General features: G+C 47.7%; 1 protein-coding gene across 1 annotated transcript in view; it reads right to left on the reverse strand.

Moving 5' to 3' along the window:
• The window catches only part of LOC135212695 (FHF complex subunit HOOK interacting protein 2A-like), a 177,018-nt gene extending 168,588 nt beyond the window's left edge, over positions 1-8,430 (reverse strand). The window contains exons 1-2 of the mRNA XM_064246378.1: positions 7,881-8,430; positions 694-866 (exon numbers count right to left, since the gene is read on the reverse strand). Coding sequence (XP_064102448.1) covers positions 694-819 — 126 coding nt within the window. The 5' untranslated portion in view covers positions 820-866; positions 7,881-8,430. The remainder of the gene's footprint in view (positions 1-693; positions 867-7,880) is intronic.
• Between the last annotated feature and the right edge of the window lie 11,011 nt (positions 8,431-19,441).

The following is a 19,441-nucleotide window of genomic DNA, read 5'->3' on the forward strand; positions in this document are numbered from 1 at the left end:
ACATTTCCATTATTATTTGTATGTTGTATGCATATAAATCAATCTTACAAACAAGTATGTACCAACTCAAAATAACAGACGTGAGCTACCTCTCTCCTTCTGAATAGTAAGTGTTTCACCACGTATGAAACATTAATATTTTACCAGAAGGTAAACAATAATTTTCAACCTTCAGTATATAAAAAATTGCCATTATGTACTTCCAAGCTGCACGTATGTTAATTACTCATAACAATAAACACAAATAAGAAATACAATCACCTAACGGCATCCAAAAGACTTGAAACACATGAGGTAGCATTTTCTTTGAGTGGGGCTACCCTTCTCACATCACAGCAAAGACTAGTATATCATGTTTCTAAAATAATAAGGTTATGCTCTATTTTTTCCTCATTTATAATATATTATACAACCTTGCTATATTATACCCTTAAGTGTTGAATCACTACTGTGCACGCAAGACAATGAAGGACAAGACATGGTCTTATGTAGACCATAAACTTTAGCATACATATTAAAATAATGGACTGTAGTATACACTTACTGGGAAAAGACTGATTCACTTCATGAGAACAGAAGGAGTTTCATGTTTAAGAGGGAAAATTACTGACACCATACTATACACTAAGAAATCTGTAAATATAAAACATAATACTAATCTAATAACATAAATACATTCAGTACTGCACTTACAACATCAGCTGCAGCCTGAAGAGCACCAGATATTCGTGAAAACATGGCTGGATCGAATTTGGCTCTCTGTTTAGAGCGACATAGTGCTTCGCTTATAACAAAGCCAAAGATTTCACTACACGACATTAGCCTGAACAACTGATGCCATGATGACCCAAAATCAAGTGTAGTACCTGAAATAATCAGACATTAATACTGTAGCATTCAATTTGATATTGTGCATACTGCTATTTCATTTGGTATAATACTTTACTCTAGCTAACTAAAATGTGAATGAAAACTAGAGGAAAATAAAAATAAGTTCCTCCTGTAACTATGAAGATAAGACAAAAATTACATTGCTATAAAAAAAGTTTTATATATACTTACCAAGTAATTACATTGCTATTATTTCTAGTCATGCGGCAGGTCAAAATTTAAAAGCTGCGCCAGCGCTTCTATTGTTTTTGCGTAGGCAACAGCCTCACCCACCATTGGGGGAACAATTGGTAAAAACACAGCAAGAGAGCTCAATTCATTTATGCCCATATGTCCATTAGTGGGGAGGAATGAGGGAGCAGTTCATGTAATCACTAGGTAAGTGTAGATAAAAATGATATTGTTATGATACAATAAAGTTTTGTACATACTTACCCTGCAGATATACACTTAGCTATAGTCTCTGACGTCCCCGACAGAATTTCAAATTTCGCGGCACACACTACAGGTAGGTCAGGTGATCTACCCTCCCGCCGCTGGATGGCGGGACTAGGAACCATTCCCGTTTTCTAATCAGATTTTCTCTTCCACCTGTCTCCTGAGGGGAGGCTGGGCGGGCCATTAATTGTATATATCTGCCGGGTAAGTATGTACAAAACTTTATTGTATCATAACAATATCATTTTTTGTACATGCAACTTCCCCGGCAGATATATACTTAGCTGATTTGCACCCTTGGTGGAGGGTAAGAGACAGCTAAATAAATATATAAAAAACAGGAAAACAACACATGTAGTAGGTTATAAAAACCTTGGTTCTTACCTGATTGGGCAGAAGACTTCATGGATACTGTCTATGAGTCTGCTTTGCCTCAAGAGCTTCAGCGAGGTAGTGACCTATGACTGAGAGCTCTTCTGGATCTTGTCAATGGGGGCTTACCCACTTACATGACAGAACCTTTTTAGGATTTTGTCAATGGGGGCTAACCCACTTACATGACAAAACCTATGCCTCTGGCAATATCAAGGAGCACAAAACCAATCCCGACCACCTGACCATTTCTAACCTGTGTTAGAACTAACAATTGAAAGGGGGTACCACCTAACCCTCTTTCAAACAACCATAAAAACATAATACCAACTTAAAATTAAGAATAGTTAAATTAAAAAGGATTAGTCTCAGATACGTGTACGTCACTTTCACGTCCCTCAAATAGTGAGAAGCAAACACTGAATTGCATCTCCAGAATGTAGACGATACTATATCATGCAGAGACATATTCTTCTGAAAGGCCAGAGATGTAGCAATGGCCCTCACTTCATGAACTTTCACTCTAAGGAGCCTAAACTGTTCTTCTTCACACGCCAGATGTGCTTCCTTTATTACACTTCTCATAAAGAATGCCAGTGCGTTCTTTGAAATAGGTCTTCTGGGATCTCTGACTGAACACCAGAGACTGTCTAGGCTGCCCTTCAGCTTCTTCTTCCTTTCTAGATAGAATTTAAAGATCCTAACAGGGCATAGGGATCTCTCTAACTCTTTTCCCACTAAAGACGAGAGCCCTTTTACCTAAAAACTTCTGGGCCAGGGTTTAGAGGGATTCTCATTCTTAGCTAAGAATAAGGGTTTAAAGGAGCAGATCGCTGAACCCCCTTTGAACCCCACTCTGGCGTCCAGAGCCTGCAACTCACTAACTCTTTTTGCAGTAGCAACTCACTAACTCTTTTTGCAGTAGCAAGAGCCATAAGGAACAGCGACTTCCTAGTAAGGTCTCTGAAGAAAGCCTCTTGAGGAGGTTCGAACTTATCTGACATCAGAAACTTCAGGACCACATCCAAGTTCCAACTGGGAGGCCTAGAGGACTTCTTCTTCGTGGTCTCAAAAGATCTGACAAGATCATGAAGGTTTTTATTCTCCGAGATATTCAGGTCCCTGTTCCTGAAAACCACGGCTAGCATGCTCCTATATCCTTTGATTGTAGGAACCGCTAGGCTACACTCTTCCCTTAAAAAGAGAAGGAAGTCAGCAATATCGGTCACAGAGGTATTGGATGAGGATACTTTCTGCGTCCTGCACCATCTTTGAAACACCGCCCACTTCGACTGATAGACTCGCAAGGTTGGCGTCCTGCGGGCTCTGGCGATAGCCCTAGAAGCCTTGAGCGAAAAGCCTCTCGCTCTGACAAGTCTTTCGATAGTCTGAAGGCAGTCAGGTTGAGAGCGGGGAGGGTTTTGTGAAATCTGTCAAAGTGGGGTTGTTTGAGCAGATCTCTCCTGAGTGGCATGGATCTGGGAAAATCTATCGTCCATTCCAGTAACTCTGTGAACCATTCCTGAGCAGGCCAAAAGGGTGCAACCAGAGTCAGCTTCGCTCCTTCTGAGGAGACAAACTTCCTTATTACTTCCCCCAAAATCTTGAATGGGGGAAACGTGTACCCGTCTAGTCCTGCCCAGTCCATTGCCCTTGGATCTGAGATGGAGGAGCAAAAGTTGTCCAGCCTCTTGTTCCAGTGTGTGGCAAACAGGTCTACATTCGGTCTGCCCCAAAGGTTCCACAGCCTCTGGCAAACGTCCAGATGGAGAGTCCATTCTGTGGGGAGGACTTGATCCCTCCTGCTCAGCAGGTCCGCCCTCACGTTCCTTGCTGTTTCGTACAGGGAGAAGGAATGAGTCCCTCCCTGTTTCTTTATGTATGCCAGAGCCGTGGTGTTGTCTGAGTTGATCTGGACTACCGATCCTCTGACTTCTGGCTCGAACCTTATAAGGGCCAGAAAAACTGCTGCTAGTTCTTTCCTGTTTATGTGCCAGTTCACCTGTTCCCCCTTCCAGGTGCCTGACACTTCTTTCGCCCCTAATGTTGCTCCCCATCCAGACTCTGAAGCGTCTGAGAAAACACTAGGTGCGGGTTCGGCTTTAGCAGCGACATTCCTTCGTTTACTCTGAGCGGGTTGAGCCACCAACCGAGGTCCTTTTTGATCCCTTCCAGGATTGGAAAGGTGTCCACAAAGTCCTGCAACTTCTGGTCCCACATCCACCTCAGGTAGAACTGAAGGGGCCTCAAGTGAAGTCTTCCTAGTGAAAAGAACTGTTCCAGAGAGGAAAGTGTCCCCAGAAGACTCATCCACTCCCTCGCGGAACTCCATTCTATTCCTAAGAAGGCTGTCACTTTTTCCAAGCACCGTTCTATTCTTTCCGGGGATGGAAAAGCTCGAAAATCCCGAGAATCCACCAGAATCCCCAGATACACGATGCCCTGACAGGGAACCATCTGGGACTTCTCCCGGTTTATCAACAGTCCCAGGGACTGGGTCATCTCCAAAGTTACTTGTAAGTCCTCCAGACACCGATCCCTCGACTCGGCACGAATTAGCCAGTCGTCTAGGTACGTATAACGAGAGCCTCACCCCCTCCAGATGCAGCCACTGGACTACATTCTTCATGAGGCCCGTGAAAACTTGAGGAGCCGTCGACAGGCCGAAGCACAAGGCCCTGAACTGGAAAATCCTTCCTTGGACCATAAATCGCAGATACTTCCTCGATGACGGATGAATGGGTACATGGAAGTACGCATCCTGAAGGTCCAGGGAAACCATCCAGTCTCCTGGACGAAGAGCAGCGAGAACCGAAGAGGTCGTCTCCATAGAGAATTTCCTCTTCTCTACAAAGAAGTTTAATGCGCTTACGTCCAAAACAGGTCTCCACCCCCCTGAGGCCTTCGGAACGAGGAACAGGCGATTGTAGAATCCCGAGGAGTGGAGATCCTGAACTGGCTCTATGGCCTCCTTCTCTAGCATCTGGTCTACCAACTGAAGAAGGGTCCGCCGCAGAACAGGGTCCTTGTACCTGGCTGATAACTCCCTTGGAGTTGTTGTCAAGGGAGGCCTTTCTCTGAAGGGGACGAGGTATCCCTTCCTCAAAATAGAGAGGGACCAGCTGTTCGCCCCTCTCTGTGCCCAGACTTCTGCGAACTTGAGGAGTCTGGCACCTACTGTTGTCTGGAGGACTTGACTTTCACTTCAACTTCTTGAAGGGTCTGATAGAAGACTTACCCCGCTTCTCGGGTTTGCGGCCTCTGAAAGAAGATCTCTGTGAAGGGCTCCCTCGAAAGGGCTCCTGAACAGGAAATTTCTCCTTCCTGGTGGAGGAAGCCGCTGGTCTCACCTTTCTTGACAACTGAGCCAACAGATCCTGAGTTGCCTTCTCCGCCAGGGAGTGAGAAATATCCTTAACTAACTTCCGCGGGAACAGCTGGTTCGAAAGGGGCGCGTAAAGTAGTGAAGCCCTTTGAACAGGAGACACGGATTTAGTGAGGAAGGAGTTGTATACTGCTCTCTTCTTCAAAATCCCTGCTCCAAAGAGAGAGGCAATCTCCCCTGAGCCATCTCTAACAGCCTTGTCCATACATGACAGTATGCTGTTTAGCTCCTACGGTCCTAGAAACTCTGGGTCTAGAGTCTTCCTCGCCAAAGCCCCAAGGGACCAATCCAAAAAATTTAAGACTTCAAGTACTCGAAAAAGTCCCTTGAGGAAATGATCCAATTCGTTCATTCCCCACGTAGTCTTCGCAGTAGGTAGGGAATGTCTCCTGGAGGAATCCACCAAAGTGGAGAAGTCCGCTTCTGCCGATGAGGGGAGTCCCAACCCCATCGGTTCTCCTGTTTCATACCAAATACCATGTTTTCCCGAGAGCTTGGAAGGAGGAAAAGAAAAGACCGTCTTGCCTGCCTCCTCTTTGGACCTTAACCATTCCCCAACTCCTTGCAAGGCCTTCTTCATAGAGATGGTGGGACGCATCTTAAGGATGGAGGATCCTTTCAATGTCTTGGTGCTGGAGAAAAGCGATCGGGGAGAAGGAGGAGCAGCCGGGCTAAGGGAGTCTCCAAACTCCTGCACCAACAGGGCCGCTAAAGTCTTGTAGTCCAACAAACTCGCGGCTCTGGGGGCTTCCTCCTCCAAGACGTCTTCCAAGTCTTCCTCCGCCGTCACTCAAAGACGTTCGTGAGATGAGGTCACTTCCCCTGCAAGTCTGCCAGGGGGAACACGTCCAGAAGTAGCAGAGCGCCTGACAGGAGAGGAGCGCCTACAAGGAGAAGAACGTCTGGTAGGAGAGGCGCTTCTATCCGTAGAAGAGCGCCTACCAGGAGTAAGGCGCCTGCCTGACGAAGAGCGCCTGCCAGGAGAAGAGCGCCTGCGAGGAGAGGCGCGTCTACCAGGAGTAGAGCGCCTGTCAGGGGAATCGCGCCTGCCAGGGGAGAAGCACCTGCTGGGAGAAGAGCGCCTGGCAGGAGAAGAGCGTCTGCTAGGAGAGGAGCGCCTATCAAGAGGAGCGGCTAACAGGAGAAGAGCGCCTAACAGGGAAGAGGAGCCTAGAACTTCTCGAAGAAGGGCTTCTGTCCCGAGAAGCAAGTCTCTTGCGAGAAGGGAGGTCTTCCGTCCGAGAGAGAAGTCTAGACCTCTTGATCGGAAGCGCGATGTCCTTCCTGCGAGGAGGATCCTTATCCAGCAAGCCCATCAACGTTGAAAGCTGCTCCTGAAGGTCCACAAGAATGCGCTTAGTGGACTTCTCCTGATCTCCTTCAGGAGAAGGCGAGAGAGGTCTTGGAGAAGAGGGAAGAGCCGCACGAGAAGCAGGGCTGTCCTGGAATCTCCTGGCTCTCTTCGAGTCATACGGCGACTCCTCAGGGAAGCGCTCCAGGCTGGAGCCTAAAACACTGCTGGGCGCCTTCCAGGATCTCTTCAAAGGGCGAGACTCCTCAGCCGAACTCCATCCACGCCTTGGAGAAGCCGAATTGGACGACGAAAAGCACTTCCTAAGGAAGCCTTTCCTGTGGCGATCCATGGCAGCCTGGGTCGAGACAACAGGGCCTGCCGAAGGGACGCCTGACCGGTGGGGATTCTCTACAACCTCCTTACGGTTTTCGACATTCCTCCTCCACTGGGCCTGGGAGTTTGGAAGAGGTCTAGACCTGGGAGCGTTGTGGAGCCGATCAGATGCCCCCCCCCCACTACACTGGGAACACTGCACACATCACTTCCCACAGCACTCTTACCTTCCATTGCAAGCAACTGCAATTCCATCCTGCGCAGAGCGGCTTTCATGTCAGCCATCTCAGAAGACAAATCCGCAGGTTCGATGAAGGGAGAAGGGGCTGAAACTGGAGGAGAGGTTGCAACAACTACATTATGGTTAGGTTCTAAAGCATCCTCGACTAGCTCGTTAGTACGAGACCTACTGGAGCTTCTGGACGGAGCTTTCCTAACCCTGTCCTTCTCTAACTTCCTCAAATAAGAAGAAAGAGACTTCCATCCTTCCTCATTCAAACCCTCACATTCAGCACAAGGATTATTAATAGAACATTCATTACCCCGACCCCTCATGCATACAGTGTGAGGATCTACCGAACCCTTCGGTAGTCTCACCTTACAGTCATCCATCGCACACACTCTAAATACAGTACCAGCGTCAGACATATTAGAGAATCAGAAAAAGCAAATCCTAAGAAAAGTCCACAAAAGCGTATGCCAAGCCAACGATCCAATACGTCACCAAAAGACAGTCCAAGAAAGATCCACGGCAAGCGAAAAAACAAAATCCAAATCAGGAGGAACCGTTGTTGGAACCGGCGACAGAGAAAATCTAATTAGAAAACGGGAATGGTTCCTAGTCCCGCCACCCAGCGGCGGGAGGGTAGATCACCTGACCTACCTGTAGCGTGAGCCGTGAAATTTGAAATTCTGTCGGGGACGTCGGAGACTATAGCTAAGTATATATCTGCCGGGGAAGTTGCATGTACGAAACTTTATTTTATTATAAAAATGTCATTCCTATATAACTTACCAAGTAGTAATTACATTGCTGAATCATATACTATATTGAGAGGAGATGGGACACATGGAAACATTCTACTATGGCAAAACATTCAGTAATGATAATGAGTTTGCAATAGAAAAAGTTTGCTAGCATTGACACAATGTTTGATGTTTCCTTACCTGGTTAGGAAGATACTGCAGGTGATTACTGCCTCTGGATGGTGCTCCTCCTAATCTGCAGTGGTGTGGCGTAAGAGCCATGGGGTGCCTCTACTTCAAGTGGGGCTTTGCGGAGAAGGACAGTTCCAACAGCCTGCAAAGTTAAAAGACAGGTGCCCTTGCCCTGGGCACAGTACCAAAAAACAATACCAGACAACGCCGTCACCTACACTAAAAATTAAAACCACCGCCCATACACTAAAATCTGCACCCCTGTTCTTCCACTCCTCCCAAAAATGGTGGAGCCTGGCGCCTACTGGCATTTGAAGGTCAGAAACATTACTTGTGTGCAGGCTTAGCTACGGCTCCTAACGTGGGCTTGGAAGGTGGGTGAAGGGTGGTGTGAGTTCTGGTAAATGGTGGAGACTTTCCGCCACGAAAAGGCTGCTTCTGAAGTGTTGAAACGGACTTAGCGGGCATTGCAACTGCAGTCGAGGACTTAAGGCGCTAAGTGGATTGTGCAAGCAAATCTGTAGTGGACTTCTTTTCGAGCACCGAGAGGATATCTTGCACTGCACCTTAAAGAAATAGGTGCGACTTATCAAGAGGGGAGAACATTAGAGCAGACTTCTGGGTCGTCATTGATTATATCCATTTAGTCTGAGTTATTTTATTTTCATTTTCTGTATTAGCAAAATGTGGGCGATGTTCAATGTATGGGAAACGTGTGTATGATTTTAGAAAATGTCTTGATGTATTTAAGTTTGTAAGTCATGTTGTGGTGTTGTTCAGTCTTAAGTTGGAGTATACTGGTACCAATGAACATGAACAGTTGGGTAGATTGTACATTTTTAACTCAAAGGAAAGATTAGGCTAGAAAATATTCAGTCATCACCCCTTTTGTGGTAAAAGAGCACCAAAGCTCACGCTTCTTTAACACTCCCATGGCAAACAAGGAAACTATTTTATCTGCACCACCTCTAATAGCCTTATCAGAGCAGGAAAGAACTCCCAACCAGTCCTCCCGAAGATCCTCAGAAAGCGAAGGGCAGTCCTCCAACTTCCTCGCTAATGCTCCGATCGACCAGTCCATAAAACTGAAGATTTCCAAGATCTTAAAGGTTGTGAACCAGATGGTTGATCTCTGACAAAAAAACATCTTTGCAGCTGAAAATGCCGCTCTCCTATTCAAGTCCACTTTACTAACCTAGTTTTGCAGCCATCTATGCAAAATCTAACTCCAGATGTACTTGAATCAGACATATTCAAGCAAATAAGGCAGCAAACTAAACAAAATAAGCTAAGTTAATCTTGAAATAATGACAACCACAACAATGCTGTACATCACCAATATCGAGGAAAGCCAAAAAACCATCCAAATGATGACGAAGAAGGTCCGCCTAGCTAACGATGTTACCCGGGAGCCAGCAGAAATCCAATTGAAGAGTGCAATGTTGTCATACCTGTTTACCGAAAGTGGTCGATAACTGGTTACCTACAATAGCGATGGTGGTGCCACCGCCAAAGTTTGAATTTTGATCTGCTGCAGTAGTATCCTACAGCTGAATAATTGCTTGGTAAGACCCTGAATAAAAGTGTTCTTTTATGAATTTTGGAATGAGCTGTCTCCATTTTGAACTAAGCCCACAGCATGCACTCATTCAACAGCGAAAGACTGATGATCAGTTGTTAAACTCCGGTTGACTTCTCTGCAAAGAATACGAACTACAGTACGTACGTACATACAAAAGTGCAGAGAAAGGCATCTATGGCTTCCAGCACATTCTTCTCCTGCATCACTTTCATACTTGTGCTAACGGGGACACAGCTCTGCAATATACTAAGGAGTAGGCCAGAAACAGTACTAGTACCCAAGAGAAGGGAGTGAAGTGGTAGCTGGAAAGATATGAGACTGACTAACCATTCCTCCACTGCCAATCACCCAGTAGCATGACAGGCATCCTTTACTCATGGCAGTTAGAAAAGGAGACTGTCTCCCACTTTTCCAATACCTAAAGCTGGAACTGGAGGGGTGGTCTCCCTGCAGCATTAGGGAGGAGTTCTAAGTCTTCCCCATACATATTGGATTCAAATTGTGCTCCCAGTTATTTTCATTGCCCCAGAGGGCATCGAAAGGAGATTGTACTGAGGATCAAAATGTCTTTGCTACATACCAGAGTAATAAATATGTTATTGTTATAATACAATTAAGTTTGTTCATACTTACCTGGCAGATATATATATAGCTGTATTCTAAGAAGTCCGACAGAATTTCAAAACTCGCGGCACACGCAGTGGGCGGCCAGGTGGTAGTACCCATTCCCGCCGCTGGGAGGCGGATATCAGGAACCATTCCCATTTTCTATTCATTTTTATTTTTATCGAGTGGGCCACTCGGTCCCTCCCTGGGGAGGGGGGCGTGGGTGGGCCACTTAATTAGTATTATATCTGCCAAGGTAAAAGTAATGAACAACAAACTTAATTGCATTATAACAATAACATTTTGTTCATGAGACTTACTTGGCAGATATATATATAGCTGAATCCCACCTTCGGATGGTGGGAAGAGACAGAATAGGATTTGTAGGAAACTTAAATTAAGTAGATGAAATACACCTTGGTTCCTCACCTGTTAGCAAAGTAGACTCTGTGATTACTGTCACTACAGCCTGCTTGTGCTTAATCAGAGTTGCCAGCCAGGTGGAGACCTGTAGTGCTGGTGCGCTCTGAATGCTCTGTCAACGGGGACGTGACCTCAATGTGACAAGAGCATAGAGCCATACAAATGAGGGCAACGAAGCAACTGACCACCACCTGACCAACTAACAAAGACCCTCTGAACACTAAGCTAAAAGATGGGAGGTCTTCACCAAAGCCTCACCACAACCAAAAAACACATCAACTAAAAACTAACCTAAACCTAACTAAGGGATAGGGAGAGAGCTACCTTCAGCCCCCAAGACTGTGTCTGCAGAAACGTATGGCCTAAGAGAACAACAGTCCTCGTATATCGTTCTCACATCTCTCAAGTAGTGTGAGGCGAATACTGAATTGCTCCTCCAAAAGGTGGCGTCAAGGATGTCCTTGATCGACATGTTCCTTTGGAAGGCAAGCGAGGTTGCAACAGCTCTGACCTCGTGAGCTTTCACTCGCAAGAGGCTCAAATCGATCTGTGTGGAAGACGAATGAGCCTCTTTAATGACGTCCCTCAGAAAGAACGCCAAAGCGTTCTTGGATAACGGTATATCGGGTCGTTTAACCGAACACCAGAGATTATCTGAGGGACCTCGTACTTCTTTAGTCTTGTGGACATAAAACTTTAGAGCCCTGACAGGACACAGGACTCTCTCAGGTTCTTGGCCCACAAGGCTTGTCATACCCTTGATTTCAAAGCTCCTTGGCCAAGGGTTCGACGGGTTTTCATTCTTTGCTAAGAAAGTGGGACTCAAAGAGCAGACAGCATTGTCCCCTTTGAAGCCCACTCTTACAAATGGCCTGAATTTCGCTAACTCTCTTCGCCGTCGCCAGAGCAGTTAGGAAAAGAGCCTTCTTAGTCAAGTTCCTAAGAGACCGCTTCATGCAGAGGTTCGAAAGGACTCGACATTAACAGTCTAAGGACTAAATCCAGGTTCGGCCAAGAAGGAGGCCTCGCCTGAGGTATCTTGGATGTCTCAAAATGATCTCAGGAGATCGTGAAGATCCCTGTTATCAGACAGGTCTAGTCCTCTGTGTCGGAAGACTGCCGACAGCATGCTCTTATATCCCTTGATGTCGGGACCGCCAGCTTCTGCACATTTCTTAAAATAGCAGGAAATCGGCTATCTGGCTCAGAGGTAGAGGAAGAGGAAATACCCTCCTTTCTACACCATGCCCTGAAGGAAGCCCACTTCGACTGGTAAACAGCTCTCGAGGACGTTCTCCTAGCATTGGCGATCGCCTTTGCAGCTGCTTTAGAAAAACCTCTCGCTCTGGCCAGTTTTTCGATAGTCTGAACGCAGTCAGACCCAGAGCGGAGAGGTTTCGGTGATATTCTTGCGAAGTGGGGCTGTCTGAGTAGATCTTTCCTCCAGGGCAATGTCCTCGGAAAGTCTATGATGAATGACATTACCTCTGTGAACCATTCTTTCGCGGGCCACATCGGGGCGATCAGGGTCAACCTCGTCCCCTCCGATGCGCGAACTTCCTTACTACTTCCCCCATGATCTTGAATGGCGGGAAGGCATATAAGTCCAGTTCGTCCAGTCCCAGAGCAGAGCGTCTATCGCGGACTGCTCCCGGATCCAGCACAGGAGAGCAATAAAGAGGCAACCTCTTTGTTCTCGACGTCGCAAAAAGGTCGACTAACGGACAGCCCCCACAGTCTCCAGAGCTCTCGACTACGTCCTGATGCAAGACGTCCATTCCTCCGTCGGCAGGATCTGTTATCTTGTCGGCTGATAAGGTCTGCTCTGCCTGTTCTGGACTCCTGCGATAAATCTCGTCAGGATCCTTATCCGTCTCGCATCTGCCCACAGCAGAATCTCCCTCGCTAAATAAAACAGAGGACGGGAGTGTGTACCTCCCTGCTTCTTTAGGTACGCCAGGGCTGTGGGGTTTGTCCCGAGTTGACTTGGACTACTTTCTCTGCAACCTTTTGTTGGAAGAACTGTAGCGCCAGAAAAAACCGCCGCTAGTTCCTTTACATTGATGTGCCAGGACACCTGTTCCCCCCTCCAGGTGCCTGACACTTCCTCCCCTCCCAGTGTTGCTCCCCATCCCGACACCGAAGCGTCGGCGGAAAACAACACTAGGTCTGTGGGCTCAGAAGCTTTAGGGACAACCCCTCTCGAAACTTCCGAGGATCTAACCACCATCTTAGATGGTTCTTCACCGATTTGGTGATGAAAAGGGTCGCATCCAGATCCTCTCTGACTCTCCATTCGTCTGCTAAAAAAAACTGGAGAGGTCTGAGGTGTGTCTTCCCAGGGAAACAAACTTTTCCAGAGAGGAAATGGTTCCCAGCAGACTCATCCATTCCCTCGCGAGCAAGCTTCCTTCCCCAGGAATGCCGAGACTTTCTCTAAGCCTTGCAGCTGTCGTTCCTGGGACGGAAAACGCTCGAAAAGCCACTGAATACATCTGAATCCCCAGATACACGATGGACTGTGTTGGGGTCAGATGCGACTTTTCGAGGTTGACCAGAAGTCCCAGGGACTTCGCCAAGGCCAACGTGAAGTGAAGGTCCTTCAGACACCTTTCTTCTGACGATGCTCTGATCAGCCAATCGTCGAGATACAGGACACTCTTATTCCTGCAGAATGTAACCATCTCGCTACGTTTTTCATGATCATGGTAAATACCATCGGAGCCGTGCTTAAACCGAAACAAAGGGCTCGGAATTGCCAAAACTTTGTCCCTTAGCATAAACCTCAGAAACTTTCTTGAAAGAGGGTGGATCGGCACGTGAAAGTACGCGTCCTGTAGGTCCAAGGACACCATCCAGTCGCCCGGTCTTAAGGCTCCTAGAACCGACTGAGGTGTTTCCATCTTGAATTTTTTCTTTTCCACGAAAAGATTCAGGCTGCTTACGTCCAAGACTGGACGCCACCCCGACGACTGCTTGGTACCAGGAAAAGTCTGTTGTAGTATCCTGGTGACCCCCAGGTCTAGACCTGCTCCACCCGCTCTTTTCTTGATCATTTGATCTAAAAGATCTAACGAACCTGATGTTTCTCCCTTGATATGACGGGGAAAGATCTCTGGGGAGTCGTAGACAGAGGAGGAGGGTCCACAAGGGGATCTTGTACCCTGTTTCCACTATCTTGAGGGACCACGCATCTGTATCTCTCTCTCTCACGCACCCGCAAAGAACTTTAGCCTGGCTCCGACAGGCATCTGAAGGACTTTCTTTTCACTTAGAGGATTTAGGTTTGAAGGAACCTCTTCCTCTTGCAAGTCCTCTCCCTCGAGGAGCAGCTCTCGAGGGAGGAGCGCTACGAAAGGGTTTAACCTTCCTAGGAGGTCGTCCAGACGACGACGTGGTAGGGACTGCGGACGTCTTGAAGACTGGGCTAAGAGATCCTGGGTAGCCTTCTCTTGTAGGCTCACAGCCAGGTCCCTTACCATAGCCTGGGGGAAGAGATGGCTCGAAAGAGGTGCAAAGAGAAGCTCTGCCTTCTGCGATGCGGAAACAGACCTCGTGTAAAATTGCAGAAAAGCGCTCTCTTCTTGAGGAAAGCAGTGCCGAAATGAGACACTAACTCTTCCGAACCATCCCTGACGGCCTTGTCCATGCATGACAACACATTGGACAGCTCCCCCAGACTCAAAGAATCAGGACTCCTAGATTGAAGATCCAGGACTCCTAGGCACCAGTCTAGGAAGTTAAAGACTTCCAGAGTCTTTAACAGACCTTTCATGTGATGGTCGATCTCCGTTGGGGTCCATGAAATCTTAGCTGACGATAACAGTGATCTCTTCTGGGCGTCCACCAGACTAGCAAAGTCCCCTTGTGAAGAAGAAGGGATCTTAACTCCCACTTCAGCCTTGGTCTCATACCAAATGCCGCCTTTCCCACTGAGTCTTGAAGGAGGAAGGGCGAAAGTCGACTTGCCCTGATCCTTCCGACGTTCCATCCAATCCTCCGCAATTTCTTGAATGCTCTCTTAGTGGACAAGGAAGTCTTCATCTCCACCACTTCCGAAACCTTGCCGACTTCGAAGACGAAAACTGAGAGGGAGGAGACTTAGGAGCTGCAGCTGGAACTTCTCGCCAAACAAGGAACGTAAAAGGCGAACCAGCACCTTGTAGTCGGAAACTGACGACTCTGACGGCTGTTCTTCCTCCACTGAATCCGCCGGACTACTAAACTCTCCTTCCTCCCGAAGAGGCAAAGGAGATTGAACCTCTGGAGAGGGCGTGCGCCCAACGGGTCTAGCCTTCAACAAAGGCTTACGAGGAAGACTAATATCAGCCTCTTCAAAGCGACCGACCTTCTGTCGATCTCTAGAGCTCGAACCACGACGAGCGTCCTGACCGCGCTGCGCGTCAAGAGAGGTTATTCTTAGTCTCTCTCGAGGAGCGTCCTTACGTCTCACGCTCAAGCGTCCTGCTTTCGCTTTCAAAGCGTCCTTCTGAGCGCTCTCGAAAGCCTTCTCCGCAGGCAAAGCGTCAAACAAATCATCCCGACGAGCGTCTTCGAAAACGTCCTGCCGAGCGTCATCAAAAGCGTCCTCCAAGGCCGGTCCTGTCGAGCGTCCTCAAGGCGTCCTGACGTGCGGGTGGAGACAGAGACTAACGAGGAGACGGAGAAGGAGACTGCCTCGTCCTCTTGACAGGCAGTCTAAGCGTCCTTCCTTCGTTTAGGCTCAACTGCTGCTGGGCGAGTCTTCCGAGCCATCAAGGCCAACAATTGGTCTTGAAGCGACGCAAGAATACTCTTCGTAGGAGAAGAACCGAGAGGAGGTGAAGTGCTGCGCCTGCGAGAAGACGAGGGGCGGGGGGACGCCTCCTTCCTTCTCAAAGGAACAGCAACCTGCCTCTCCGAGGCGCGAGAGAAGCGTTTTCTCAGCGTCGTCCTCGGGACGACGTCCATACCTCTCTTCTGTGGAGGAAACGCGTCATACGACGCAGGCGAAGACCGCAACGAGAGCGGAGAGAGGGGACGTAAAGCGTCCTCCCTAGGAAAAGTCCTTTTCAACGGACGCGAGTCACTCCGGGCGCTCCACCCCTTGCGCGGGAGGGCGCCTCGGAGGACGAAAAACAGTCCTTAAGGATGCGAGCCTGAGCACGCTCCTTGGCAGCCTGGGAAGCAGCAACAGGTCCTGCCGAAGGGGACGCCAGATCGGTGGGGAGCCCCCGTAACCCTCTTGCGGCTTTCGACATGCCCACTCCCTGAGGTCTGGGAGTCCGACAGAGGTCTAGGCCTAGAGGCATTATGGGGCCGATCTGACGCCCCCTCCACAACACTAGGGGCACGATCACACACTTTACTCGAGCCGTTTTCAAGGGCCAACACTTTGGACTCTAGAGTGGCTAACGACTCTAGAATCAGAGAAAGGGCATTACCTTCTCCAGACACAGAACTAGGGCCCTCAGGCAACAACACAGGATTAGGTGAAGCAAATTCTACTGGTGTTAATATAGGCGAAATGTTACTTCCCTTACCTTTCGTAGAACCGCTCTTAGAGGAAGACCTCCTGATCCTATCGCGCTCTAACTTACGCCGATAGGATTCATACACCTTCCATTCATCCTCAGTCAAACTTTTACATTCAATGCAACGATCAACTAGCAAACAAACATGCCCCCTACACCCCATACATACTGTGTGGGGGTCTACCGATGATTTCGGTAGCCTCACCTTGCAATCACTCCTCACACACATCTGAAGCTCACTGAACTTGATCCCGACATCACGTTCATAAAAAAAGCCAATCCAAAATCCAAAAAACAGTCCACTATCGCGTATGCCAATCCAACAATCCAGAGTCAAAACCAAAAGTCATCCAGATACTTATAACGAGTCAAATCCAAAAATCCTGGGCGGAGGTCTGTAAACAGGTGTTTACCGACCGGCGACAGAAAAAATATGAATAGAAAATGGGAATGGTTCCTGATATCCGCCTCCCAGCGGCGGGAATGGGTACTACCACCTGGCCGCCCACTGCGTGTGCCGCGAGTTTTGAAATTCTGTCGGACTTCGGAGAATACAGCTATATATATATCTGCCAAGTAAGTCTCATGAACAAAATGATATTGTCATGATACAATAAAGTTTGTTCATACTTACCTGACAGATATATATATAGCTGTATTCTCTGACGACCGACAGAATTTCGAAACTCCCGGCAAATGCAGTGGTCGGCTAGGTGGTTAGTACCCATTCCCGCCGCTGGAGGCGGATACCGGGAACCATTCCCATTTTCTATTCAGATTTTTCTTTACCACTGTCCCCGAGGGGAGGTGGGTGGGTACTTGATTATATATATCTGTCAGGTAAGTATGAACAAACTTTATTGTATCATGACAATATCATTTTGTTCATGACACTTACCTGCCAGATATATATATAGCTGAATCCCACCATTGGAGGTGGGAAGGGACAGAATAGAAGGATTTTGGAAACATTTCACATGCAGATGATTGACATCTTGGTTCCCTACTCCTGTTTAGCATAGCTGACTTCGTGATTACTGTCACCCAAGCCTGCTTCTGCTTAACTAGAATTTCCAGCAAGGTAGTGACCTGTATAGCTGGATAGTTCTAGATGATCTGTCAACGGGAGCGTGACCACAATGTGACTAGACCATATTGACCATACTGAAGACAACGAAGCATAAAAAATACCTCCACCTAACCTAGCCTCACTAAAGTTAGTCCCATAACTTTCAGGCTAATTAAAGGGAAGACCGCCTCAAGCGGCCAACCCTACGACCGTAAAAACAAAACCCATAATTAAAATCACACACATTCATTTTTCTAAAGAATGGGGTTCGTATTGCTTCTCGTCCCCAATACTGTATCCGCGGAAATGTATGGTCCAGCGAGTAGCAATTCTCATATGTCCGCCTTCACATCTCTGAGGTAGTGTGAAGCAAACACAGAGTTGCTTCGCCAAAAGTGGCACCCAGGATACACTGAGTGCCATATTTTTTCTGAAAAGCCACCGAGTAGCTACCGCTCTAACCTCATGAGCATTAACTTTTAGCAGTTTAAGATCACCATCCGTGCAGGATGAATGATCTTCCCTGATGGTGTTTCAAGAAGAACGCCAGTGCGTTTTTAGACATTGGTAATTCCGCCTCTTGACCGAACACCACAGGTTGTCTGACGGCCTCTACATTGTTTGGTCTTTTCCAGATAAAATTTGAGAGCTCTGACAGGGCACAAACTCTCTCGGCGGTCTCGTCCGCACGAACTCTGATAACCCCTTGATATCAAAGCTTAGGCAGGGGTTTGGATGGGTTTTCGTTCTTCGCTACGAACGAGGGGCTCAGCGAACACCACCGCATTTGTGTTCTCTGAAACCCACATGTTTACTCATAGCTTGGATTTTCGCTAACCCTCTTAGCTGTTGCCAAAGTGGTTAGGAAAATAGCTTTCTAGTTACATCTTTCAAAGAGGCAGCGTGCATAGGCTCAAATGGGGCTGACATTAAAAACTTGAGGACACATCTAAATTCCATGAGGGAATCTTGTCTCGTGGAGCTTTTGATGTTTCAAAGGACCTCAATAAATCGTGAAGATCTTTATCATTTGATAAATCCAAGCCTCTGTGTCGAAAGACCGTTGACAGCATACTTTTGTAGCCTTTAATCGTTGACACTGAAGTTTGTCTATATCTCTAAGATGTAAGAGAAAATCAGCAATCTGGCTCACAGAGGTCGTGGAGGGAGGAAATATTTTGCCTTCTACACCAGCTTCTGAAGACAGCCCCACTTCGATTGGTAGACAGCTAGGGAATATGTTCTTCTAGCGCTGGCAATAGCTCTTGCCACCGATCTTGAAAAACCTCTCGCTCTGGCCAACTTTTGGATAGTCCGAATGCAGTCAGACTCAGAGCGGAGAGGTTTCCGTGATACCTCTCGAAGTGGGGCTGTCTGAGTAGATCAATTTTTTCTGGAAGTGTCCTTGGGAAATCTACCAGAAATGACATGGCCTCTGTGAACCAGTCGCTTGCAGGCCAAAGGGGGAGGGGGCGATCAACGTCATTCTTGCTCCTTCCAACGCCGCACTTCCTTATTACCTCTCCCAGGAGTTTGAATGGAGGAGGAAAGGCGTAGAGATCCATCCCCTTCCAATTCCAAAGCATGGCGTCTATTGCTATTGCTCCTGGGTCTAGAACCGGAGAGCAGTAAATAGGAAGCCTCTTCGTTTTTGCTGTCGCGAAAGAGGTCTACCAGTGGGTCGTCCCCAAAGTTTCCACAACTCCTTGCAGATCTCTGGATGGAGAGTCCATTCGTTTCGAAGCATTTGATGTTGACAGCTGAGGAGATCCGCACGAACGTTCTGCTGTCCTGAAACGAACCTCGTTAGAATCGTTACATTTCTCAGCTTCGCCCAAAGTAAGATTTCCCTCGTTATCCTGAACAGGGAGCGAGATAGAGTTCCTCCCTGTTTTTTGAGATATGCGAGCGCCGTGGTGTTGTCCGAGTTGACTTGTACAATTCGTCCCACAATCCTTGACTCGAAGCATTGAAGTGCCAAACGAATCGCCTCTAGCTCCTTTAGGTTTATGTGTCAGGACCTCTGTTCCCCTCTCCAGAGGCCTGACACTTCTTCCTCCCCCAGTGTTGCTCCCCACCAGCCCGTCATGGACGCGTCTGAGAACAACACTAGGTCTGGGCTCAGAACTTTGAGGGACATCCCTTCCGATAGCTTGACGGGATCGGACCACCACTTCAAATGCTCTTTGATCGATTGAGGGATTCTCAAAATCTCGTCTAGGTCTTTCTTGTTCTTCCAGTTGTCTGCTAGGAAAAACTGAAGCTGTCTGAGGTGCAGCCTTCCCAGAGAAACAAATTTCTCCAGCGAGGAAATGGTCCCCAGCAGACTCATCCATTCCCTCGCCGAGCATATTTCCTTCTCTAAGAAGACCGATAC

This window comes from Macrobrachium nipponense, chromosome 41, assembly GCF_015104395.2.
Source record: "Macrobrachium nipponense isolate FS-2020 chromosome 41, ASM1510439v2, whole genome shotgun sequence".
Classification (NCBI taxonomy): domain Eukaryota; kingdom Metazoa; phylum Arthropoda; class Malacostraca; order Decapoda; family Palaemonidae; genus Macrobrachium; species Macrobrachium nipponense.